This window comes from Bubalus bubalis, chromosome 11 (assembly GCF_019923935.1).
Source record: "Bubalus bubalis isolate 160015118507 breed Murrah chromosome 11, NDDB_SH_1, whole genome shotgun sequence".
Lineage (NCBI taxonomy): Eukaryota > Metazoa > Chordata > Mammalia > Artiodactyla > Bovidae > Bubalus > Bubalus bubalis.
The window spans coordinates 42,285,750-42,313,569 of NC_059167.1; the positions used below are offsets into that span (position 1 = coordinate 42,285,750).

Genomic DNA, 27,820 nt, shown 5'->3' on the forward strand with positions numbered 1-27,820 from the left:
TTTAAGAAGCAATAAGTAAATATTTTAGTGTTTTTGGGGGGAGTTGCTGCTGGCCATTAAAGGAAAAAAAGACACTACTACTACTACTACTACTAATGCTACTGCTACTGCTACTACAAGCAAACTAAGGTGCCAAGTTATAATTGTGTGCTCAGACTTATGCCCAGGATGCAGAAAGAAAACCTCCTTAGCTGTGCTGGGCTCAGCGGCTCAGAGCAGCAAGGCTGAAATACCTGACAGCTGTCGGGAAGGCTCCGAGCCGCAGAGCCCAGGGAGGAGGAGCCACGGGAGGGGCCGACTGGAAGCAGCCACCTCAGCGAAGAGGCAGGATTTCCGCAGGGTGAATGCCGGTGTCTCCCGGAAGAAAGGGCTCCTGCTGCAGATGTCCCGTGATTACCTTGGAAGTCTTGCTTCGCCGGTTGAAACTGCAGAATAAAGAAGGATTAGCAAAATATGGCTACGGAGGGCCCTGCCGTGCGTCGAGTCCAGGTGGCGGAACATCCCAGGTGGGGGAGAGGAGATGCCCGCGCTTTCGGATCGCTTGGGGTGGATAGATGTAGAGGCTGTCAGGGCTTTCGGCTCTTCCAGGAGCAGACAGAATCCTTGGGATGTTACAAGGTCACTTGGCTAGGATTGTAAGACCGCGCCGCAAAGTCTGTCCAGCCTTGTTCACTGCCAAGGGGTGTGTGTCTTGCTTCACCCATGCAGATCTTTCTTTGCCTAGCAGAAGGGTGGGAGACTTTCTGCTGGGCTTTAGCAGAAAAACCCAAATTAATTTTCAGCCTCTTCTTTCTTTGTTTTGCCTGCCAGCTGATAGTACTTTTTAAAGTCTCCATTTTAAAATATTGAAAGCAATCAAATACAGCCAAAACAAAAACAGGAAAGTGACCCCCAAACCAAAACCCCTCCTTGGTCTCTGCATCCTTTTAAACAAATCATTGAACCTATGCACCTTCACTTAAGGAATTAATCTGTTGCCAGTACCTAACTACAGAATAATTACCAGCTTAAGTGATACCACCTGGGGGATATTTTCATTTTCGGTCGTCTTGCAAATACTTAATGGACATACTTGTTTCTAACACAGGACAGAAATCTCATAGAATGAAATCTCCACCTGCTGGGTATTAGCTCTATAGCTTTTCTAAGGTTGGCTTTGCTCCCCTTTTGTTGTTTCTAAGTTTTAGTATTTGTTCTCTGTTAACTTTTTTCTCTATAATTAAGTCTTAAAGTTCTCTCTACTTCCTGGTTTTTGACTGTCATGTGACAGTTAACAATATTACAGCACACTAAAACTTGAAAATGCTTTTTCACCCTTGAAACATCAAAGAGTGGGTCTTTAGTTACGAGAAAGATATGTAATTTTTGATTCTGGAGACCAGCACAACCTTAGATGAGTTACAAGTGTCATATATTATTCTGTGTTTCCATTTTATGCCATTTTAGTCATAATGCTTGATATTTCTATAGTTACCCTATGAGAAGGGGGATGGTAACATGTACTAAAAGTGAAGAACTCTTTACTAAATTTCTTTTGAGTTGTTTCTTGCCTTAAAGGACCTTTACAGTATTTATCCATGCATGCATGTGTGTTAAGTTGCTTCAGTCGTGCGTGACTCTTTGCGACCCCGAGGACTGTAGCCTGCCAGGCTCCTCTGTCTATTGGATTTTTCAGGCAAGAATACTGCAGTGGATTGCCATGCCCTCCTCCAGGGGATCTTCCTGACCGAGGGATCTAACCTGTGTCTCTTACGTCTTCTGCATTGTCAGGCGGGCTCTTTACCACTGGCACCACCTGGGAAGCCCAGTTGTTTATGCAGCAGACATTTGTTGTTAATGTTTAGTGTTCTGTGCTAGCTACGGAAGAGGTCATATAGTAGTCCAGTAAGGGTGCACTTTGCCATTTTCTTGTTTTCCACTTAATACAGTTATTAACTTCAAGCAATGTTTGAGCCACTTATTCATTTTATCAGGAGTGAGTCCAGTTAAGTCTAGATAGTATATCTACAAACCCACCTAACTGTTCATATGTTACAATATGCTGAAAGGGAAAAACATGCATGAGTGCCCCATTATCAGATTGTCCTTTTTTGGAACTTCTGCTCTTTCTTCAGGATACTGTCAACTGGAAAAACACACAACATGAGAGTTGTGATTTAAGTTTTATTTGGGGCATAATGAGGACGATAGTCTGGGAGGCAGCATTTCAGATAACTCTTAGAAACTGCTCTGAAGAGGTAGGGTGGAAGGTCAGTATGTGTGTGATTTTGGTGAAGTGGACTACTTGCTATCAAGCAAACATTATTTTGCAGAAAGTTGCTGCTAGTCTCATAAAGGTTACTTTTAGTCACAAGGAGCAGATGTCACCATGAAGGATGTTAATACTTTTCTAAATCTGAGGAGATGCAAGAATTTGACTCATAAAATCTTCTTCTGAAAATATCTGTCTGAAGGCCTGTTCTGCCGGTTTTCCCCAGAGCATCAAGTGCCTCATTCCTGATCTCCACCCTGAACTCCTTTCAGGGTATGTTGAAGGTCAATGGTCACAGCAGCTTGCATTTTAATCCTTATAGAGGTAGATGGCAGGTGTCAATTTTAGTTGGCCTTTTCAGCTTCACAGGACACTTTTTTTTTTTTTTTTTTTTTTAGAATATGAAGTTGTTCAGTCGTGTCCAACTCTTTGAGACCCCATGGACTGTACTCCACCAGGATTCTCCATCCATGGGATTTTCCAGCCAAGAGTACTGGAGTGGGTTGCCATTTCCTTCTCCAGGGGATCTTCCCGATCCAGGGATCGAACCTGGGTCTCCCACATTGCAGGCAGACACTTTACCATCTGAGCCACCAGGGCACATGACCGTCTCAGTAAAGGGACTAGTCAACCACGTCATATATTTTAGTAAACTTAATTTCTTTTTTATTCATTAAAAAAAAATCAAATAGAAATAGAAACTCTAATTTCTTTTTCTGTATCCCAATCTTGCTTGCTTCCTGTACTTCAGATCCCACTGTTCTAAGTTTTCATTCTTAGCATTTCGAACCACTGTTCTAAATAGATCAGTTTATAGATGTACTATGTAGATTTAACTGAATTCACTCCTGATAAAATGAACTACTGATCTAAGTTTCTGTGCATTCTCTTCTCTTTTCCTTCTCTTTGGGATTAAGTTTTATTAAAAAAAATTTTTTTTTTAGTTTTTTAAAGTTTTTATTTTATTATTTATTTTTAAGCTTGCTTACATCAGGTCTTAGTTGTGGTACACAGGCTTAGTTTCCCCATGGTATGTGAGATCCCAGTTCCCTCATCAGAGATTGATTCTGCAAGCCCAGTATTAGAAGGTGGATTCTTAACCACTAGACCACAAGGAAGTCCCATGAGATTAAATTTTAAATTGTTAGATTATTATTGCTTTTTGTTAACAGCTTTATTGATATATAATTCACATACTGTATAGTTCAATTGTTTAGAATTCACAGTTAAATCATTTTTGGTATATTCACAGGATTGTGCAACCATCACCATAATCAAACTTAGAACATTCCCATCCCCACCCCCCACAAAGAACTCTGCATCTGTTAAGCTTTCACTTCCTTGATACCTGCAAGCCCTAAGCAAATTCTAGTGTACTCTTTGTAGATTTACTTATTCTAGACCGTTCAAATAAATGGAATCAGATAATATGTTTTTGTCTAAGTGTGTGACTGGCTTCCTTCACATAATACAATGTTTCAAGGTTCAACCATGTTGTAACATGTTATCAATATGTCATTCCTTTTTATGATTGAATAATATTCTGTTGTTTGACATATAACATTTTGTTTACCCATTCATCAATTGATGGGCATTTCGGTTGCTTCCACCTTTTGGCTCTATGATTAATGGTGCTGTATAAACACATTCTTAATATGAAAGATTTGAATTTTTTAAAAGTAGAGTTAGTAAAGCCTGAAAACCCTACAGTTCTTATTCTTATAATCTGATTCTTATCCTTACTGCCAATTCTTACTTCCTTTCTTAGAAGTTTGGTTTGTTTCCTTGTAATATCATTGTATCCTTTTGGTATCATTGTACCTTTATCATATTATTGTTAACATTTTTATAAAAATTGTATTATAGTCATATAAGTAGAATCATATTTGGTTTTCTGTAATTTACTTTTTTCCACAATAATATTTCTTAGGGATTCTGATATATCACTCCATAAAGATATATTTTATTTTTTAATGACTATTTCATAGTACTAATATGATTATTTAACCACTCAATTATTAGAGTATACATTGAAGTTTCCAATTTTTCACTCACAAATATTGCTGCATTGCTGCAGTAAAAATCTTTATACATTTATCCTTAAGCATTTTTTATGTTTCCTTAAGCTCATTCATGAAAATGGAACCTAGGTCAAAGGTAATAAACATTTAAAATTTTTGTAGTTTCAAAAAATAAAAATAAAAATTTAATAGTTGCTGCCAAATGGCCCTGCCACCTCCCAAAAAGATGTTATTAGATTGTCTGATTCTAGTTAGTTTTTAGAAACTCCTTATGTATGTATGTATGTATGTATGTTTTGAATGAATATTTTTGAATAAACCCATATGATGTTTTATATGTTTTAGGTATATTATTCCCAGTTCAGCAGTTTTCCTTTGACTTTATGTTTTTGTTGTGTAGACATTTTATATTTTATGTAGTGTGTTACAGTGTTGAATGATAGTATCATTGTCTTGATTTTGATTTTAATGGGAAAGCTTTTAATATTTTTGTCATCAAATATGTGATGTTTGCTATTTCTGGCAAGTAGCCTTGATTAAATTAAGGACATTTTCTTTTTTTCTAGTATGTCAAGAGCTGTTTTATTTTAAATTTAAACTTCTGTTAAAAACTCGGGAATGTCTATTGAATTATACTGGAGTGGGTAGCCTTTCCCTTCTCCAGGGGATCTTCCCAACCCAGGGACTAAACCAGGTCTCCCACATTGCAGGTGGATTCTTTACCAGCTGAACCACAAGGGAAGCCCAGTAATACTGGAGTGGGTAGCCTATCTCTTCTCCAGGGGATCTTCCCAACCCAGGAATTAAACCAGGGTCTCCTGCATTGCAGATAGATTCTTTACCAACTGAGCTATCAGGGAAGCTCTATATATACATAAATATATGTGTATATATATATATATATGCATATTTTGAGATCATGGAGCTATCCCTTCTCCAAGGGATCTTACTGACCCAGGAATTGAACTGGGGTCTTCTGCATTGCAGGCAGTTTCTTTACCAACTGAGCTATCAGAGAAGCCCTATATATACATACATATATGTATACATATTTATCTGCTTATTTTGAGAAGATCATGGAGTTATCGAGTTTTTTCCCTTTTTATTATGTTAGAATAGTACATTTAATCAACATAGTTCCTAGTACTACTTCATATTCCTGGAAAAAGCTCTGGTCACATATATTATAAAATAATATATGTTGGATTAAATTTACCAATATTTTATTTAGATTTTTTTATACCATTTTAACAAGTGAGAGTAGCCTATAGTTTGCTTTTGGGGGCTATTTGTAAGTGTTAGTAGAAGGGTTATACTATTCCCAAAATTGGATGGGAAGGCTTTCCACCACTTCTATTAGAACCATTTATGAAAAAAAAAATTTTTTTTAAAGGTCTTACAGGACTAACACATAGTCTTTTCTGGGTCTTGTTAAGGGGATTATTTCCAACTACTTTGTATGTTTCTCTTTTCTGTTTCTCCTGTCAACGTCAAGCAGGGATGGGGAATTTTAACTCCTCAGTTTGGGTCAGTTCAGTTCAGTTCAGTCGCTCAGTCGGGTCCGACTCTTTGCGACCCCATGAACTGCAGCACGCCAGTCCTCCCTGTCCATCACCAACTCCCAGAGTTCACCCAAACTCATGTCCATTGAGTCGGTGATGCCATCCAGCCATCTCATCCTCTGTCGTCCCCTTCTCCTCCTGCCCCCAATCCCTCCCAGCATCAGACTCATCGTTCCAATGAGTCAACTCTTGGCATGAGGTGGCCAAAGTACCGGAGTTTCAGCTTTAGCATCATTCCTTCCAAAGAACACCCAGGACTGATCTCCTTCAGAATGTACTGGTTGGATCTCCTTGCAGTCCAAGGGAATCTCAAGAGTCTTCTCCAACACCACAGTTCAAAAGCATCAATTCTTCGGCACTCAGCTTTCTTCACAGTCCAACTTTCACATCCATACATGACCACTGGAAAAGCCATAGCCTTGACTAAATGGACTTTTGTTGGCAAAGTAATGTCTCTGCTTTTGAATATGCTATCTAGGTTGGTCATAACATTCCTTCCAAGGAGTAAGTATCTTTTAATTTAATGGCTGCAATCACCATCTGCAGTGATCTTGGAGACGAAAAAAAGAAAGTCTGACACTGTTTCCACTGTTTCCCCATCTATTTCCCATGAAGTGATGGGACCAGATACCATGATCTTCGTTTTCTGAATGTTGAGCTTTAAGCCAACTTTTTCACTCTCCACTTTCACCTTCATCAAGAGGCTTTTTAGTTCCTCTTCACTTTCTGCCATAACGGTGGTATCATCTGCATATCAGTTTGGGTAGTGGGAATTTATTTCTGTGGGCTCCTGTGTCCTTCTGACATGTTACTGTCATTGTGAGCACTTTACTTTCTGCCACAACAATATGTTCCAGGATTGTACTATACCATCGCTGCTCCAGCTCTGGAATTATTTCTTCCGAATCCTGATTTCTTTTGAAACCAAGATCTAAACACTAGGGATGCTCATTGCTATTGGGATGTTAATGCTTTTAGACCCTCTCAGTGCTTCACTTTGCTTCTTTCTTATAACAAAATTTTATGACAATCACTTGATAAAAATTTCTAGAAGCTATATTTTTTTTAATAATTTCATATTCCTTCATTTTGTAAATAGACCATACCTTATCTTCCCAGGTGGCACTAGTGGTAAAGAACCTGCCTGCCAGTGCAGGAGATGTAAGAGAGGAGGGTTTGATCCCTGGGTAGGGAAGATCCTCTGGAGGAGGAAATGGCAACCCATTTCAGTGTTCTTGCCTGGACAATTCCTTGGACAGAGTAGTGTGGTGGGCTATAGTCCATGGGATTGCAAAGAGTAGGACTTGTCAGAAGCAATTTAGCACGCATACATGCAGGTTGTTTCTAGTGTTTTGCAGTTAAAACAATTCTGTAACGAATAATCTCATGAATATATATTTTCATATTGCTGGAGAATACCTTTAGGGAAAATTTTTCACATAAGCTTGTTGGGTAAAATTGAGTGCCAGTGTATTTTTGTTAGATACAAAGTTTTGCCCAATTCACCCTCAATTGTGTTGTCCTGCTTTGCATTCCCAACCCAGTACCTCTTTCCACAGAACCTCACCCACAGAGTGTGTTGTTACTTTTTAATATTCAGTCTTCTGGTATCTTGGTGTAGTTTTAATTTGCATGTCTCTAATTTCATGTGCTTAAGGTTCATTTATGAACTACTCTTAGTATGGATTTTCTGTTCTTTCGCACATTTTTCTGTCAGGTTTTTGTTCATTTTTCACTTCAGTTTTTGAGTTTTTAAAATTGTAGGTGATTTACAATGTTATATTTGTTTTAGGTATACAACATAGTGATTCAATATTTTTATAGATTATATTCCATTTAAAGTTATTACAAAATAATCAGCTATATTTCCCTTTGCTGTATAATATATTCTTGTTGCTTATCTATTTTATACTTAGTAGTTATGTCTCTTAATCCCATGGCCCTGTCTTGCTCCTCTTTGCTTCCTTCTCCCCATTGGTAATCACTTACTTGTTCTCTATATCTGTTTATGCTTTGTTATATACATTCATCTGTTTTACTTTTTAAATTCCACATGTAGGTGATCAGTTCAGTTGTTGCTAGGTTGTGTCCAACTCTTTGCGACCCCATGGACTGCAGCACCCCAGGCCTCCCTGTCCATCACCAACTCGCTGAGTTTATTCAAACTCATGTCCATTGAGTCGGTGATGCCATCCAGCCATCTCATCCTCTGTCGTCCCCTTCTCCTCCTGTTCCTAGTCCCTCCCAGCATCAGGGTCTTTTCCAGTGAGTCAACTCTTCGCATGAGGTGGCCAAAGTACTGGAGTTTCAGCTTTAGCATCAGTCCTTCCAAAGAAATCCCAGGGCTGATCTCCTTCAGAATGGACTGGTTGGATCTCCTTGCAGTCCAAGGGACTCTCAAGAGTCTTCTCCAACACCACAGTTCAAAAACATCAATTCTTCAGCACTCAGCTTTCTTCACAGTCCGACTCTTACATCTATACATGACCACAGGAAAAACCACAGCCTTGGCTAGACGGACCTTTGTTGGCAAAGTAATGTCTCTGCTTTTCAATATGCTATCTAAGTTGGTCATAACTTTCCTTCCAAGGAGTAAGCGTCTTTTAATTTCATGGCTACAGTCATCATCTGCAGTGATTTTGGAGCCCAGAAAAATAAAGTCTGCCACTGTTTCCACTGTTTCCCCATCTATTTCCCATGAAGTGATGGGACCGGATGCCATGATCTTCGTTTTCTGAATGTTGAGCTTTAAGCCAACTTTTTCACTCTCCACTTTCGCTTTCATCAAGAGGCTTTTTAGTTCCTCTTCACTTTCTGCCATAAGGGTGGTGTCATCTGCATATCTGAGGTTATTGATATTTCTCCGGGTAATCTTGATTCCAGCTTGTGTTTCTTCCAGTCCAGCATTTCTCATGATGTATGCTGCATATAAGTTAAATAAGCAGGGTGACAGTATACAGCCTTGACGTACTCCTTTTCCTATTTGGAACCAGTCTGTGGTTCCATGTCCAGTTCTAACTGTTGCTTCCTGACCTGCATATAGGTTTCTCAAGAGGCAGGTCACATGGTCTGGTATTCCCAACTCTTTCAGAATTTTCCACAGTTTATTGTTATCCACACAGTCAAAGGCTTTGGCATAGTCAATAAAGCAGAAATAGATGCTCTTCTGGAATTCTCTTGCTTTGTCCATGATCCAGTGGATGTTGGCAATTTGATCTCTGGCTCCTCTGCCTTTTCTGAAACCAGCTTGACATCTGGAAGTTCACGGTTCACGTATTGCTGAAGCCTGGCTTGGAGAATTTTGACCATTACTTTACTAGCGTGTGAGGTGAGTGCAATTGTGCGGTAGTTTGAGCATTCTTTGGCATTGCCTTTCTTTGGGATTGGAATGAAAACTGACCTTTTCCAGTCCTGTGGCCACCACTGAGTTTTCCAAATTTGCTGGCATATTGAGTGCAGCACTTTCACAGCATCATCTTTCAGGATTTGGAATAGCTCAACTGGAATTCCATCACCTCCACTAGCTTTGTTCGTAGTGATGCTTTCTAAGGCCCACTTGACTTCACATTCCAGGATGTCTGGCTCTAGGTGAATGAGCACACCATCGTGATTATCTGGGTCGTGAATATCTTTTTTGTACAGTTCTTCTGTGTATTCCTGCCACCTCTTCTTAATATCTTCTGCTTCTGTCAGGTCCATACCATTTCTGTCCTTTATTGAGCCCATCTTTGCATGAAATGTTCCCTTGGTATCTCTAATTTTCTCGAAGAGATCTCTAGTCTTTCCCATTCTGTTGTTCTCCTCTATTTCTTTGCATTGGTCGCTGAGGAAGGCTTTCTTATCTCTTCTTGCTATTCTTTGGAACTCTGCATTCAGATACTTATATCTTTCCTTTTCTCCTTTGCTTTTCGCTTCTCTTCTTTTCACAGCTATTTGTAAGGCCTCCTCAGACAGCCATTTTGCTTTATTGCATTTCTTTTCCATGGGGATGGTCTTGATCCCTGTCTCCTGTACAATGTCACGAACCTCCGTCCATAGTTCATCAGGCACTCTATCTATCAGATCTAGGCCCTTAAATCTATTTCTCACTTCTACTGTATAATCATACTGGATTTGATTTAGGTCATACCTGAATGGTCTAGTGGTTTTCCCTAATTCCTTCAATTTAAGTCTGAATTTGGCAATAAGGAGTTCATGATCTGAGCCACAGTCAGCTCCTGGTCTTGTTTTTGTTGACTGTATAAAGCTTCTCCATCTTTGGCTGCAAAGAATATAATCAGTCTGATTTCAGTGTTGACCATCTGGTGATGTCCCTGTATAGAATCTTCTCTTGTGTTGTTGGAAGAGGGTGTTTGCTATGACCAGTGCATTTTCTTGGTAAAACTCTATTAGTCTTTGCCCTGCTTCATTCCATATTCCAAGGCCAAATTTGCCTGTTACTCCAGGTGTTTCTTGACTTCCTACTTTTGCATTCCAGTCCCCTATACTGAAAAGGACATCTTTTTTGGGTGTTAGTTCTAAAAGGTCTTGTAGGTCTTCATAGAACCATTCAGCTTCAGCTTCTTCATCGTTACTGGGGGGCATAGACTTGGATTACTGTGATATTGAATGGTTTGCCTTGGAAATGAACAGAGATCATTCTGTCATTTTTGAGATTGCATCCAAGTACTGCATTTCAGACTCTTTTGTTGACCATGATGGCTACTCCATTTCTTCTAAGCGGTTCCTGCCCACAGTAGTAGATATAATGGCCATCTAAGTTAAATTCACCCATTCCAGTCCATTTTAGTTCGCTGATTTCCTAGAATGTTGACGTTCACTCTTGACATCTCCTGTTTGACCACTTCCAATTTGCCTTGATTCATGGACCTGACATTCCAGGTTCCTATGCAATATTGCTCTTTACAGCATCGGACCTTGCTTCTATCACCAGTCCCATCCACAGCTGGATATTCTTTTTGCTTTTGTTCCATCCCTTTATTCTTTCTGGAGTTATTTCTCCACTGATCTCCTATAGCATACTGGGCACCTACTGACCTGGGGAGTTTCTCTTTCAGTATCCTATCATTTTGCCTTTTCATACTGTTCATGGGGTTCTCAAGGCAAGAATACTGAAGTGGTTTGCCATTCCCTTCTCCAGTAGACCACATTCTGTCAGACCTCTCCACCATGACCTGCCCATCTTGGGGGGCCCCAAGGTCATGGCTTAGTGTCATTGAGTTAGACAAGGCTGTGGTCCTAGTGTGATTAGATTGACTAGTTTTCTGTGATTATGGTTTCAGTTTGTCTGCCCTCTGATGCCCTCTTGCAACACCTACCATCTTACTTGGGTTTCTCTTTCTTGGACGTGGGGTATCTCTTCACGGCTGCTCCAGCAAAGCGCAGCTGCTGCTCCTTACCTTGGATGAGGGGTATCTCCTCACCGCCGAACGTGGAATAGCTCCTTTAGGCCCTCCGCCTGTGCAGCCACCGCTCCTTGGATGTGGGGTTGCTCGTCTCGGCCTATGCCCTGGCCTTGGGCGTGGGGTAGCTCTTCCTGGCCCTTCCTGCGCCGTCGCAGCCTGGCGCTCTTGGCCGCTGCCCCTGACCTCGGACGTGGGGTAACTTGTCTTGATCGCTGCCCCTCGGGCATGGGGTCCTACCGGCTTCTGCCCCTGACCTCGGACGTTGGATAGCTCCTCTCGGCCGCACCCTGTGCGCCGTCTCAGCCACCCGCGCCCTGTGCGCCGTCGTCGCAGCCCCCTGGGCTCTTATGTAGGTGATAACATAGAGTATTTATCTTTCTCTGACTTATTTCACTAAGCATAATATTCTCTAGGTCTATCCACATTATTGCAAATGGCAGATTTCCATTCTTTTTCTGAGTAATATTCCACTCTGTGTGTGTAGATATATATCCATCATATTCATCTATTAATGGATACTTCGGTTATTTCTGTATGTTGGTTATTGTAAAGAATGCTGTTATGAACATTGGGAGTACATGTGTCTCTTTGAATTAGTGTTTTCACTTTCTTTGGATATATACCCAGCAGTGAAATTTCTGGATTATGTGGTAGTTGTATTTTTAGTTTCTTTGAGGAGCCTACATACTTTTTCCCATAGTGGCTGTGCCAGATTACATTCCTACCAACAGTGTACAGTGATTCCTTTTACTCCACGTCCTTGCTAACACGTGTGTCTTTTGGATGATAGCCATTCTGATAAGGGTGAGGTGCTATCTCATTGTGGTTTTGATTTGCATTTCTCTGATGACTAGTCATGTTGACAATCTTTTCATGTGCCTGGTGGCCATCTGTGTGTCTTTTTTTGAAAAAAAAAAAAAAAATATATATATATATATATATATATATTCAGGTTTTCTGCTGATTTTCTAATTGGACTATCTTTTGATATATAGTTGTATTAGCTATTTATGTATGTTGGATATTAACCCTTTATTGGTCATTTCATTTGCAAATATTTTCTCCCATTGAGTAGGTTGTTTTTCATTTTGTTGATAATTTATTTTGCTGTGCAAAATCATTTAAGTTTAATTAGATATCATTTATTTATTTTTGCTGTTACTTCTTTTGCCTTAAGAGACAAATTAAAAAAACATTGCTATGATTTATGTCAAAGAATTATCCTGCCTATGTTCTGTTCTAGGAGTGTTATGGTTTCAGAGTTTTTATAAAAAATATAAAGAATATATCTGTAAGATATGCTGTAAATATATTCTGTTAGTTTGCTAGTTTTCTTTTGATTTTGATTATGACATTTTCTGCCATGTAAATGTTTCTAAAAATCTTTTGTAGTCAAATTTGTCAGTTTAAAAGTTGCCTCAGAATTTTGAGTCATAGTTAGAGAAACTTTTCTGTATGTTGAGTTATACTGAAATTCACTTGTATTTCTTCCTGGTGCCTGATCCACTTGGAGTTTATTCTTGTGTAAGAGATGGACCTAATTTTATCTTTTCCAGAAATTTTTACCAGTTGTACTAGCACTGTTTATTATTACTTTGTGTCTTGATGTGAGATGCCAGTTTCCTCATAGACTAGATTTCTATATGTACTTGCATCTATTTTTGAACCTTTTATTCTGTTGAAGTCTGCTTGTCTCTATATGTATTGAAACTTCACTGTTTTCATTACAGAAGCTTTATAGTATGTTTTAATGTTTGGTAGGGTTACTCCTTCCTGATAGTGTTTCTTTTTTAAAATGTTTTCTCCACTGTTTCTGCATATTAATTTTCCACATGGATTTTTATATCAATTTGTCTATATAAGAAAAGCTTGTTGGTATTTTTTGGGAGGATTGCGTTAAATTTATAAATTAACTTGGGAATAATTATCCTTATGATGTTGGGTCATTTTATCCAAGAACAAGGGATGTCTTTCCATTTCTTTGAAACTATTTTATCTCTTTCAAGAGTGTTTAAAGCTTTTCTTAAATAAATTTTACATATTTCTTGTTAAGTTTATTCCTAAATACTTAGTGTTTTTTTGTTGCTGTGAATAAGGTATACTCACCATTATAGTCCTAACTGGTGATTATTTTTGCATAGGAACGGTATTCATGTTTGGATATTTATTTTATATTCTGCTGTCTTTGTGAATTCTTTTATTATTTAAGTTGGTTTTAGCGTTAATCCTCTGGGATTCTCTAGATATCCTACTGTATTATCTCCAAGTAGAGATAGTTTTACTTCTTTTTTGATTTTTAATTTATTTCTCTTGTCTGATGATCAAATTGCCAACCTCCTTTGGATCATAGAAAAAGCAAGAGAATTCCAGAAAAACATCTACTTCTGCTTTATTGATTACGCCAAAATCTTTGACTCTGTAGATCAACAGCAAACTGTAGAAAATTGTTCAAGAGATGGGAAAACCACCTTGCTTGCCTCCTGAGAAATCTGTATGCAGGTCAGGAAGCAACAGTTAGAACTGGACATGGAATAACAGACTGGTTCCAAATAGGAAGTACATCAAGGCTGTATATTGTCACCATGCTTATTTAACTTATATGCAGCATACATCATGAGAAATGCTGGGCTGGAAGAAGCACAAGCTGGAATCCAGATTGCCGGGAGAAATATCAATAACCTCAGATATGCAGATGACACCACCCTTATGGCAGAAAGCCAAGAGGAACTAAAGAGCCTCTTGATGAAGGTGAAAGAGGAGAATGAAAAAGTTGGCTTAAAACTCAACATTCAGAAAACTAAGATCATGGCATCCAGTCCCATCACTTCATGGCGAATAGATGGGGAAACAATGGAACAGTGAGAGACTTTATTGTTTTGGGCTCCAAAGTCACTGCAGATGGTGACCGCAGCCATGAAATTAAAAGACTCTTGCTCCTTGGAAGAAAAGCTATGACCAACCTAGACAACATATTAAAAAGCAGAGTCATTACGAACAAAGGTCCATCTAGTCAAGGCTATGGTTTTTCCAGTAGTCATGTATGGATGTGAGAGTTGGAGTATAAAGAAAGCTGAGCGCCGAAGAATTGATGCTTTTGAACTGTGGTGTTGGAGAAGACTCTTGAGAGTCTCTTGGACTGCAAGGAGATCCAACCAGTCAATTCTAAAGGAAATCAGTCCTGAATATTCATTGGAAGGACTGTTGCTGAAGCTGAAACTCCAATACTTTGGCCACTTGATTGGAAGAACTGACTCCTTGGAAAAGATCCTGATTCTGGGAAAGATTGAAGGCAGGAGGAGAGGGGGACGACAGAGGATGAGATGGTTGGATGGCATCACTGACTCGATGGACATGAGCCTGAGCAAACTCCAGGAGTTGGTGATGGACAGGGAAGCCTAGTGTGCTGCAGTCCATGCGGTCACAAAGAGTCGGACATGGCTGAGTGACTGACCTGAAGTGTCTAATTGCATTACCTGTATCTCCAGTACTGTGTGATTAGATGTGGAGACAGTGGAAATTTTTGTCTTATTTTTGATCTTAGTGGAAATGTCTCTAGAATTTTTTCATTAGCTCTTGGATTCAAGACTGAGATATATGTAATCACGTTAAGATAAACACCTTTGGGGACTTCCTGGTGGTCCAGTGGTTAAGAATCTGCCTGCCAATGCAGGGGACCTGGATTCAATCCTTGGTCCCGGAAGATTCCACATGTCGTGGGGCAACTAAGCTTGTGTTGCTGAGCCTGCAATCTAAAGCCCGCAAGCCATAATTAGAGTAGTCCCCGCTCCTCACAACTAGAGAAAGCCTGCAAGCATCAATGGAGACCCAGTGCAGCCAAAAATGAATAATTAAGAAAAAATAGAAACACCTTTGGGAATGAATTTTATGACTTTTTAGCATCTATGAAAGTAGTCCTATAATTTTTTTCTTCTTAGATTTAATATGATATATTATTTTAATGGATTATCCTAATATTTTCAACTTTGCATTCCTGGAGTTAATTCCACTTGACATGAACTATTTTCTTAATGTGGTGCTGCCTATACTTACTAAACTTTTATTAATTACATTTGCATTAATATTCAAAAGTGACATTAATCTGTAGTTGCGTTTTCTTGGACTATGTTTATCTGGTTTAGGTATCCATACTACACTTGCTTCATAACAAGAATTAGACAATTTTTCTTTATTTTTCCATGCTCTGGAACAACTTGTGGAACATATGGGCTATCTGATGTTCATGCTTGGGTAGAATTCTCTTGTAAAACATATGGGCTTAATGCATATGTGTCGGTGGTTCTTTGATGAATTTATTTATTCTATGGAAATGGATCTGTTTTTATAAATTGTATTTCCCTAGGAAATACCCATTTTCTGTAGGATTTCTATCGTGGCTATCCCACAGAAACAGGATGGACCCCCACCCCCAAATTTGGTTTGAATATTGAGACTGGTAATACCACATGAAGAAGAGGATATGAAAAGTTTATTATTCACATAATGAGATTTTCTGGGGAGGGCGGAGCAGGGCACCCAAATTGATCAAAAGTGGCTTGAGAGAACAGGAAAAGGGACTAGCATGAGGTTTTTGTAGTGGTTAGGAGATGGAGCTGGTGTGCTGTGGTTTGGTTGGTGACAAAAGAGAGAGTACTTGGCTTTTCTACAAAGTACTTTTTTTATTATTTATTTGGCTATGCTGGATTTTACTTGCAGCATGTGGGATCTTCAGCTGTGGCACACAAGATCTAGTTCTCTGACCAGGGATCAAACCCTTGCCCCCTGCATTGGAAGTGTGGAGTCTTAGCCACTGGACCACCAAGGAAGTCCCTCTTTTGACCTATAAAATTTCTTTTGTTTAATGTTGACTCATCCTTGTCATTTCTTATTTTGTGTTTTATTAGCCCCCATTTTCTTAGCTAGTGGTTTGTCTATTTTGTGCACGCAGAAAATGATAGAAGTCTGGAATAGTGAAGCAATGAGAAGGAAGAATACTTTATATCCTTGAATGATCATCTATAGTGGAGATGATCTAAATGACTATCTAAAAGACTCTTCATCTCTGTAGGACAAATACAAGAAGCTAGCATCTGAATGGATGCAGAATGCTGATGAAGATTCCACTATAACATCAGCTCTGGGACTTCCCTGGTGGTGCAATGGATAAGAACCTGCCTGCCAATGTGGGGGACACGAGTTTGATCCCTGGCCCGGGAAGATTCCACATGCTGCAGAGCAACTAAGCCCATGTACCACAACTGTTGAGCCCATGCTCTAGATCCCAAGAGCCACAACCACTGAGTCCACCTGCTGCAACTGCTGAAGCCCATGCGCCTGGAGCCTGTGATCCACAAGAGAAGCTGCCATAATGAGAAGCTCACACACCGCGACCCAAAGTAGCACCTGCTTGCTGCAACTAGAGAGAGAGTCTGTGGAAAGCAACAAAGACCCAGAACAACCAAACATAAATAAATAAATAGAAACAAACAGACAAACAAAACAAACATCAGCTCTGGGTCTGGATGACCCAGGAGGGCTCGAGATGGTGGAGAAGGACGTGAGCTCACTTGTTCTGACGAGAACACCAAAGTCACAACTAACTGCTGAACAGCTATTTCCAAAAATCCTGGAACCTACCAAAAAATACTCTACATCTAAAGACAAAGAAGAGGCCACAACAAGATCGGGGTATAACTGTGATAAAATCTAATCCCATACCTCCTGGATGGGTGCCTCACAAACTGGAAAACAATTATACCACAGAAATTCTCCCACAGAAGTGAAAGAATGAGCCCCATGTCAGGCTTCCCAGCCTTGAGGTCCGGCAACAGGAAGAGGAACCCCCAGAGAATCTGCCTTTGAAGGCCAGTGTGGTTTGATCACAGGAATTCCACAAGCCTAAAGGAAACAGAAACTCCACTCTTGGAGGGAACACACAGGGTCTTTTGCACACCAGGACCCAGAGGGGAAAAAAGCAGTGACCCTATAGGGTACTGGGCTAGACTTACCTGCTAGTATTGGAGGGTCTCCTTTGGAGGCAGGGGGCAGCTGTGACTCACTGCAGGATCAAGGACCCTGATGGTGAGCTCTCCGGGAGGCCACCATTAGCCCCACCCAACAGCCTGCAGGCTCCAGACCAAACAATCAACAGGGAGGAAACAGCCCCACCCATCAGTAAATAGAGTTTCTGATGGCTGTCCCAGTTGTAGGAGGACATCTTGAATAACTTCCAAGAATATTCAGTGTATCTTTTTATCATTATAATAAATTTCCTTTTTCCTTAAAATTTTTGGTATGATTTTGTTTATTGTAACTAGTTGATTTTTAAGATCAATTATTTAATTCATGAATGTCTTAAATATGGTAGGTCTATTAAATTTTTACTGTCTTGCTGTTATTACTCAGATACAACATATTGTGGGACTACAAACAGTGGTAGGTCTTCATAGAAGTGACTTGAGATGATTTAACAGCATACAATTATTAAATATAAGCATTTTTGATCTGGAAGGGACCTGTAAGGAATCAGTTCAGTTCAGTCGTTCAGTTGTGTCCAACTCTTTGTGACCCCATGAATTGTGGCACGCCAGGCCTCCCTGTCCATCACCAACTCCCGAAGTTCACTCAAACTCACGTCCCTCAAGTCGGTGATGCCATCCAGCCATCTCATCCTCTGTCGTCCCCTTCTCCTTCTGCCCCGAATCCCTCCCAGCATCAGAGTCTTTTCCAATGAGTCAACTCTTCGCATGAGGTAGCCAAAGTTCTGGAGTTTCAGCTTCAGCTTCAGTACTTCAGTACTGGAAGTACTTCAGTTCCTTCCAAAGAACACCCAGGACTGATCTCCTTTAGAATGGACCGGTTGGATCTTCTTGCAGTCCAAGGGACTCTCAACAGTCTTTTCCAACACCACAGTTGAAAAGCATCAGTTCTTGGGTGCTCAGCTTTCTTTATAGTCCAACTCTCACATCCATACATGACTACTGGAAAAACCATAGCCTTGACTAGACAGACCTTTGTTGGCAAAGTAATGTCTCTGCTTTTGAATATGCTATCTAGGTTGGTTATAACTTTCCTTCCAAGGAGTAAGTGTCTTTTAATTTCATGGCTGCAATCACCATAAGGAATATCTAGTTCAAATTTTCTAATCTTACAGATGAGGATCCAAGGGAAAATGATTTTCCAAACTTTAGCATTGAAGTAGAAGCCCCATTGGAATTAGAATTCTAGTTTCCTGATGTGATATCCAGTCTAGTTTTCATTTGTACTAGGTTGAATAGCATGTCTCTTAATTAATGTCTATCTGGAACCTCAGAATGCGACCTTATTTGATCTAGCATCTTGACTTATGTAATCAAGTTAAGATGAAGTCATATTGAATTGAAAAGCAGAAGACCCAGGTTTAATCCCTGGGTCAGGAAGATCCCCTGGAGAAAGGAATGGCTACCCCTCCAGTACTCTTTCCTGGAAAATTCTGTGGACAGAGGATCCTGGTGGGCTATAGTCCAGGAGGTTGCAAATAGTTGGACATGACTGAGCAGCTAACACACGTGCATGCACACATGTGCACGTGCATGTGCGCCCACACACACACACACACATCCAGTAAGTCTGATGGCCTTGTAAGAATGAAAAGCAGTCACAGATAGAGACACACAGAGGGAATTACATGTGATAACATAAGCAGACAGTGGAGTGATGCAGTTGCTAGCCAAGGAATGCCAAGAACTGATGGTCACCATCAGAAACTAAAAAGAGGCAGGGAAGGATTTTCCCCTCTAGGTTTCAGAGGTTTTCAGAGGTGCTGCCAAACTCTGATTTTGGACTGCTGGTCTCTAGAACTCAGAGACAATAAATTTCTGTTGTTTTAAGTCATCCAGTTTGTGAAACTTTATTGTGGCAACCCTAGGAAACTGATACAGTATTCCATGCTACATTTTTTAGTATCAAGAGATTCTTCTCTGAATATTATTTAGAAATTATACAGAAAGTTATATTCTTCATAATTGAAGGAAAGAAGTTTTTCTTTGTGTATGTCTGTATTAAATTTTTTATTCTTCTGTGTGCTTAGCTATACTCTTGTGTCACTTAGGGGGTTATAGATTGTTTCATCCAGGGATTTTCAAAGAAGTGTCAGTAAAATAGCTTGCTTTCATTATTTTTAAAGATAATAGTGGTGATGTATATGAACTATCTGTGTGGTGTTGTGTGTGTGTGTGTATCACAGGTTTTTCTATTATCTGTATATTCTGAAATATGCTACTCTTGTTTTCAGATTGGTGAAGCTAAAAGAGATGTTTAATTCTAAGTTTGGATCCATTCCCAAGTTCTATGTTCGAGCACCAGGAAGAGTCAATATAATAGGTATTTAGAAAGTTCTTTTTCTTAATTTTTTCCTCCTTTGATAAGATCCAAATTTTTGTTAATATATCAGGAGAACTGGAAAAATAGAATGTTTCCCATGTATCTACTATAGCAAGTTAAGCTTTTTTCATAAGAAAATACTATATTTTCATCTTTCCCAATCCATTTATCGATGTTAGTTTTGTCCATTCATTTTTAAAATTCAGAAGTTTGTTGAAACCTGGTTGTTCCCATTATTTTCATGAGAGATAGAAAGATTTTTCTGTGTTGCAGGTTAAGTTTTTTGACTACAGTGAATAATTTTTGTGGTTTTACATTTATTCATTGGATTAGAAGAATACAGGGAAGCCCAATAATCCCTTGCTTTTAAAAATGTGGTGGCCTAGAGAATGAATATCTGAATGAATGAATGTTTTATCAAGAGAACTGAGAAAATTCCAAATCAAAGGAGGATTAAAGAGAAAACTTTCTATACTGGAAAGTGAAAGTGAAAGTCGCTCAGTTGTGTCCAACTCTTTATGACCCCATAGAGTGTGTCCATGGAATTCTCCAGGCCAGAATACTGTAGTGGGTAGCCTTTCCTTTCTCCAGGGGATCTTCCCAACCCAGGGATCGAACCCATGTCTCCCACATTGTAGGTAGATTCTTTTATAAGCATACAAAAAAGTTAGTTGAAATAGTATAACGAACTCCCATGTACCCAAAATGTAGCTTCAATTATTAACTCAGGAAAGCTGATTTTCAAGCATATATGGAGGATTTTAAAAATATGAGATATTTGGACATGGTTAAATGAGGTAGAAAAGGGGAATTGAGTAAAGTCAGTGGAGAGAAAGAGATCAAAGATATCTGAGAAAAGAAGAGATAGAGAAGGATTCTCAAGAGGGCGAGAAGGGTTGGTATCTACAACATAGAAAGAGGGCCACTTTGAGTCTTTTTAAACAGAAGGTGGGGGTAAAAAGGATGCAGGTTGATGTAAATAAATGTATAATTTTGGTAGAGAAGGTTGAGGGAGTCCTTTTGGGGAAGGTTGGAAGTGTTGGATGTATAAAGAGATGGCAGAAAGTTTGAAACAGCTTTGTCAAGGATGGGAGAGGGAGATAACTGGAAAAAAAGAAAAAGTTTGCTTGTAACAGGGAGATCTGGTTAGAGCTGGAGACCATGGAATTGTAGCAATAACAATCTGCAGATTTGTTCATTTCCCCACTGCCTCTCAGCTAGTCCAAGTTGCCTACATTTGATCTAGCTTTAGGGTTTTGTTTTGGACGGAGGTTACAGAGAATGACAATGACATCAAGAAGTTGCTCATACTGTCAGAAGGGGTAGATGAAGTAATGAACCCTGGAAAATATGCTAGGTAGAAAAATAAAGGTAAGAGGGAGCCTATAGGTTACAGAGGGCAAAGAACTGAATCTGAAAAACAGGTTAAGTAGGATAAATTGAGTAAGAGAAATGGCACGTTGGAAAGTTTTAGTAAAGAATGTGATATTTGGAACAAAAATCCATAGATAGAAAAGTTCTAGGTGATAAGGAGTTCTATGGTCATTACTGGATTTGTCAAGACCATGGAAGTAAGATAGTTGAAGCAGAGAGGAGGTCAAGTTCTCCAGAGGTCAAGGGATTAGGAAGCTGGGGCCTTGGACTGAGTTGTTTTACAAGATTGGGATGGAGAGGGTGGAATGAGATGCAGAGGTCTTCAGAGAGGAGCAAATGTCTAAGATAGTCAGAGATGAATGTGGTGGAGACGAGAAAATGTGGTTTGAACCTCCAAAGCACAGGACAGGAAAAAGTCCTGGAAACAGCAGAGTGGGAGGAGGTTATCACCAACTCCGTGCTACTGAGAGAGAATTGCAAAGCATCAGTATCCTCAGAGGAGAGCCAAGTTTCACTTAGTTTGGGGAGTAACAATTTTCCTGACTAAGTAATTCTTACTCAATGAATGCTGACTATCTCATTTTAAGAAAAGGAGGGGGATTATGTTCTAAGATAGTTATTTAATTAGTTCTTGGGATGAAATGAATTTCAATCTTTATTAAAAGAATTATTATATTTTCTGTTAAAGTGTCCAAAATGTAATCATTGTTTTTTTCCTTACTTGCCAACAGTTCTTGCTCCCCAGGATGGCTTCCATTAGTTTTTGCAAAGGGAGGAGTCTTCATTCTCAGAAGGCTGTCATTCACACTGTAGCCTTCCCAACAAAATCTGGTACCTCCCTAGAATTCTACTTATTCAAATATGCATTTTCTATTTGTGAACCACTGTTCTACATTGTAGTTTTGAAGGAAGTTGGGGAGAAAGACAACTTTGAATTGTCATTTGAGTTGTTCACTCATCATTGTCAATTCATTAAAAAAGACAACAACCCTAATTTTCTTAAAGGACACATCAGTGTAGAAACAAAAGAGTTCTGCCTGGAATAATATGTAGAATCATATTTATTTAAAAATGTAATCAGGCAGTTGAATTGTCTTTTGTACATTTTATGTTTCTTAGGTGATCAATGTCTACCACAGAAGCAAGCAGATAGGGCTTCCCAGGTGGCGCTAGTGGTAAAGTACCTGCCTGCCAATGCAGGAGAAACAATCAGATATACAAACCAGTCTCAGGAAAATATAAGTTAGCTTGCTTAGCTCATCTTTCTTGAATTGTTATTTTTTTTTAATATTATGAATACAAACCTTGAGTTTAAATGGGTAATTTGGAGGAACATTATGGGGTAGCAGGCAAAAAAATTCCTGCTGATGATTCATTAGAGGAATCAGAATGAAAAGAATAGTTTTCTGTTTGCTTATTATATATAAAATTAAATATTTTTTCTAGCTTCCTTTTCCTTATCCTAGCTATGTCTAGCACATTCAACACAACTAATCAGTGTCTGTCTAATTTGTTAGGCATTTCATTGGGCCACAAAGACAAATAAAGCAAGTCTTCACCATAGTGAGTTCATTGGCTAGTAAGGATAAGAGTGGTACTCACATAATATTAATATAAGAGGATGCTAAAGGTTTCCATTGTCCATATTGAAAAAGTTAATTCAAAAGAGCAACAGAGAAAGGAGACATTGCTTTTCTTGATGCTCCATATAACTAGTCACAAAACATAAATATTCAAATATAATTATTATGAATTAGAAAGTGGAAGAAACTTGTGAATATTTAAAGAAGTTGAAATATTAGCAGAAACTAATAACTAATATACTTATTCTAGAAAAGTTCCTGGTTCAGATGTCAGTGAGAGAAAGAAAATTGAATCACTTTCTGCCTTTAGTATTTTTATTTTCTGTTAAAACCAGGCTAGTGGTCAAGTTTTTCCTATATGTCAACTTACTTGAGTTTCTCATGTTTCATATGCCAGCAATGATTAAAAAATGCTTTCTCTTTATTCTAGGAGAGCATATAGATTACTGTGGATATTCTGTTCTTCCAATGGCTGTAGAACAAGATATGTTAATAGCTGTGGAACCTGTGAAAACACATGTTCTCCAGTTGGCCAATACCAATCCCTTGTACCCGTGAGTATTTAGAATTGCTACCATGTATGTGTATGTCTTTGTATTTGTACTCAAATGGTATCTTTAGGAAATATCAAATTTATAATAAGTCATTTAATTTATTGAAAATTTGTATCTGACTTCAAAAGAATCTGTTTCTATTTAATATTTGTTCATTTTATTCATTTACTTAAGAAACATTTATGTTGTTGTTGTTTAGTCACTAAGTTGTGTCCAACTCTTTACTACGCCATGGACTGTCCATGGGATTTCCCAGGCAAGAATACTAGAGTGGATTGCCATTTCCTTCTCCAGGGGATCTTCTTCACCCAAGGACTGAACCTATGTCTCCTGCATTGGCAGGTGGATTCTTTACCACTGAACCACCTGTAAAGTCTGAGAAACATTTACTCAAGACGTATTGTATGTCTGACATTATTTTAGATACTGGGTCAAAAAAGGATGAAAATAAATCTTTGCCGAGAAGATATGTATCATCTGTTGAGCTTAACTATCTCTAGCAAAGTCAAGGTATATGCCATTCTTATATTACTAGGCCACCCTCTCATTCTCTTATCATAACATCTTACCATGTTGTATAATCATTATCTGCTTCAGTTCAGTTCAGTTCAGTCGCTCAGTCGTGTCCAACTCTTTGCGACCCCATGAATTGCAGCACGCCAGGCCTCCCTGTCCATCACCAACTCCCGGAGTTCACCCAGACTCACATCCATCGAGTCAGTGATGCCATCCAGCTATCTCATCCTCTGTTGTCCCCTTCTCCTCCTGCCCCCAATCCCTCCCAGCATCAGAGTCTTTTCCAATGAGTCAAGTCTTCACATGAGGTGGCCAAAGTAATGGAGTTTCAGCTTTAGCATCATTCCTTCCAAAGAAATCCCAGGGCTGATCTCCTTCAGAATGGACTGGTTGGATCTCCTTGCGGTCCAAGGAGCTCTCAAGAGTCTTCTCCAACACCACAGTTCAAAAGCATCAATTCTTTGGCGCTCAGCCTTCTTCACAGTCCAACTCTCACATCCATACATGACCACAGGAAAAACCATAGCCTTGATACATGAACCTTTGTTGGCAAAGGAATGTCTCTGCTTTGGAATAAGCTATCTAGGTTGGTCATAACTTTCCTTCCAAGGAATAAGCGTCTTTTAATTTCATGGCTGCAGTCACCATCTGAAATGATTTTGGAGCCCCCAAAAATAAAGTCTGACACTGTTTCCACTGTTTCCCCATCTATTTCCCACGAAGTGATGGGACTGGATGCCATGATCTTCATTTTCTGAATGTTGAGCTTTCAGCCAACTTTTTCACTCTCCACTTTCACTTTCATCAAGAGGCTTTTGAGTTCCTCTTCACTTTCTGCCATAAGGGTGGTGTCATCTGCATATCTGAGGTTGAAATATTGATATTTCTCCGGGCAATCTTGATTCCAGCTTGTGTTTCTTTCAGTCCAGCATTTCTCATGATGTACTCTGCATAGAAGTTAAATAAGCAGGGTGACAATATACAGCCTTGACGTACTCCTTTTCCTATTTGGAACCAGTCTGTGGTTCCATGTCCAGTTCTAACTGTTGCTTCCTGACCTGCATACAAATTTCTCAAGAGGCAGGTCAGGTGGTCTGGTATTCCCATCTCTTTCAGAATTGTCCACAGTTTATTGTGATCTACACAGTCAAAGGCTTTGGCATAGTCAATAAAGCAGAAATAGATGTTTTTCTGGAACTCTCTTGCTTCTTCCATGATCCAGCAGATGTTGGCAATTTAATCTCTGGTTCCTCTGCTTTTTCTAAAACCAGCTTGAACATCAGGAAGTTCATGGTTCACATATTGCTGCAGCCTGGCTTGGAGAATTTTGAGCATTACTTTACTAGCATGTGAGATGAGTGCAATTGTGTGGGAGTCTGAGCATTCTTTGGCATTGCCTTTCTTTGGGATTGGAATGAAAACTGACCTTTTCCAGTCCTGTGGCCACTGCTGAGATTTCCAAATTTGCTGGCATATTGAGTGCAGCACTTTCACAGCATCATCTTTCAGGATTTGAAATAGCTCAACTGTAATTCCATCACCTCCACTAGCTTTGTTCGTAGTGATGCTTTCTAAGGCCCACCTGACTTCACATTCCAGGATGTCTGGCTCTAGGTCAGTGATCACACCATCGTGATTATCTGGGTTGAGAAGATCTTTTTTGTACAGTTCTTCTGTGTATTCTTGCCACCTCTTCTTAATATCTTCTGCTTCTGTTAGGTCTCTACCATTTCTGTCCTTTATCGAGCCCATCTTTGCATGAAATGTTCCCTTGGTATCTCTAATTTTCTTGAAGAGATCTCTAGTCTTGCCCATTCTGTTGTTCTCTATTTCTTTGCATTGGTCGCTGAGGAAGGCTTTCTTATCTCTTCTTGCTATTCTTTGGAACTCTGCATTCAGATGCTTATATCTTTCCTTTTCTCCTTTGCTTTTCGCTTCTCTTCTTTTCACAGCTATTTGTAAGGCCTCCCCAGACAGCCATTTTGCTTTTTTGCATTTCTTTTCCATGGGGATGGTCTTGATCCCTGTCTCCTGTACAATGTCACGAACCTCCGTCCATAGTTTATCAGGTACTCTATCTATCAGATCTAGGCCCTTAAATCTATTTCTCACTTCCACTGTATAATCATACTGGATTTGATTTAGGTCATACCTGAATGGTCTAGTGGTTTTCTCTACTTTCTTCAATTTAAGTCTGAATTTGGCAATAAGGAGTTCATGATCTGAGCCACAGTCAGCTCCTGGTCTTGTTTTTGTTGACTGTATAGAGCTTCTCCATCTTTGGCTGCAAAGAATAGAATCAGTCTGATTTCGGTGTTGACCATCCGGTGATGTCCATGTGTAGAGTCTTCTCTTGTGTTGTTGGAAGAGGGTGTTTTCTATGACCAGTGCATTTTCTTGGCAAAACTCTATTAGTCTTTGCCTTGCTTCATTCTGTATTCCAAGGCCAAATTTGCCTGTTACTCCAGGTGTTTCTTGACTTCCTACTTTTGCATTCCAGTTCCCTATAATGAAAAGGACATCTTTTTTGGGTGTTAGTTCTAAAAGGTCTTGTAGGTCTTCATAGAACTGTTCAACTTCAGCTTCTTCAGCGTTACTGGTTGGGGCATAGACTTGGATTATTGTGATATTCAATGGTTTGCCTTGGAAACGAACAGAGATCATTCTGTCGTTTTTGAGATTACATCAAAGTACTGCATTTCGGACTCTTTTGTTGACCATGATGGCTACTCCATTTCTTCTGAGGGATTCCTGCCGGCAGTAGTAGATATAATGGTCATCTGAGTTAAATTCACCCATTCCAGTCCATTTCAGTTCGCTGATTCCTAGAATGTCGACATTCACTCTTGCCATCTCTTGTTTGACCACTTCCAATTTGCCTTGATTCATGGACCTGACATTCCAGGTTCCTGTGCAATATTGCTCTTTACAGCATCAGACCTTGCTTCTATCACCAGTCACATCCACAGCTGGCTATTCTTTTTGCTTTGGCTCCATCCCTTCATTCTTTCTGGAGTTATTTCTCCACTGATCTCCAGTAGCATATTGGGCACCTACTGACCTGGGGAGTTCCTCTTTTAGTATCCTATCATTTTGCCTTTTCATACTGTTCATGGGGTTCTCAAGGCAAGAATACTGAAGTGGTTTGCCATTCCCTTCTCCAGTACTTGCCAGTATTCCCATAGATTGTAAGCTCTGTGACTTCAGGTTGTGTCACCTCTCCAGTGCTCTAGCCTCAGTGTCAAACATAGAGTCTGGAACACAGTAGACATAGGTTTCTAGTACATTTGCTTTATCAAGTTAAGGGCATATTTTTGTTGTTGTTGTTATTGTTTTGGCTATACCACGTGACTTGTGGAATCTTAGTTCCTGACCAGGGATTAAAACCTTGGTCCTGGCAGTGAAAGTGCCAAGTCCTAACAACTGGACCACCAGGGTTGTTTTTAATTTGGTTTGTTGTTTTTAATTCTTGTTGTTTTTTAATTCTTGGTTTACTAAGATTAAAAAAGTCACTTAATGATTATTGGATTTTATTAAATGCTTGTGTAGTATTGAAGATAAGTTTTAAGATATTATGAATTATACCAATGTATTTTCCAATGTTGAACTCTTTGCATTCCTGGGATAAGTCCTGCTTACTTATATTAAGCAGGACCTGGTTTGTTAATTATAAAAAAAGGTCTTGGCATGTAATTGGCACATTATATTTTTGGCTTATTGTTCATTGGACAGTTTGCTTGCGGTAATATTCATTCATTCAGCAAATATTTTATAATGCATCTATACCAGGTTATGCAAGATAATAAAAATTCCTGACTTTTAGGTGAAAGTTATTGTGAAAGATCATTTTTCTGTTTATTTTGCATGATTGAGATGTTATGTGCATTTAGGACCCTTTAACGAGAAGGCATGGAGAAGGAAATGGCATCCCACTCCAGTGTTCTTGCCTTGAGAATCCCAGGGACGGGGGAGCCTGGTGGGCTGCCATCTATGGGATCGCACAGAGTCGGGCACGACTGAAGCGACTTAGCAAGGAGAAGGCAATGGTAACCCACTCCAGTACTCTTGCCTGGAAAATCCCATGGGTAGAGGAGGCTGGTAGGCTGCAGTCCATGGGGTCACAAAGAGTCGGACACGACTGAGTGACTTCACTTTCACTTTTCACTTTTATGCATTGGAGAAGGAAATGGCAACCC

At 39.4% G+C, this 27,820-nt stretch overlaps 1 protein-coding gene across 1 annotated transcript in view; it reads left to right on the top strand.

Moving 5' to 3' along the window:
• Positions 1 to 242: 242 nt before the first annotated feature.
• Positions 243 to 27,820, top strand: part of GALK2 (galactokinase 2) — a 132,620-nt gene continuing 105,042 nt past the window's right edge. The window contains exons 1-3 of the mRNA XM_045162158.1: positions 243 to 506; positions 19,509 to 19,597; positions 22,985 to 23,108. Of these exons, the coding sequence (XP_045018093.1) occupies positions 454 to 506; positions 19,509 to 19,597; positions 22,985 to 23,108 (266 nt within the window). The 5' untranslated portion in view covers positions 243 to 453. The remainder of the gene's footprint in view (positions 507 to 19,508; positions 19,598 to 22,984; positions 23,109 to 27,820) is intronic.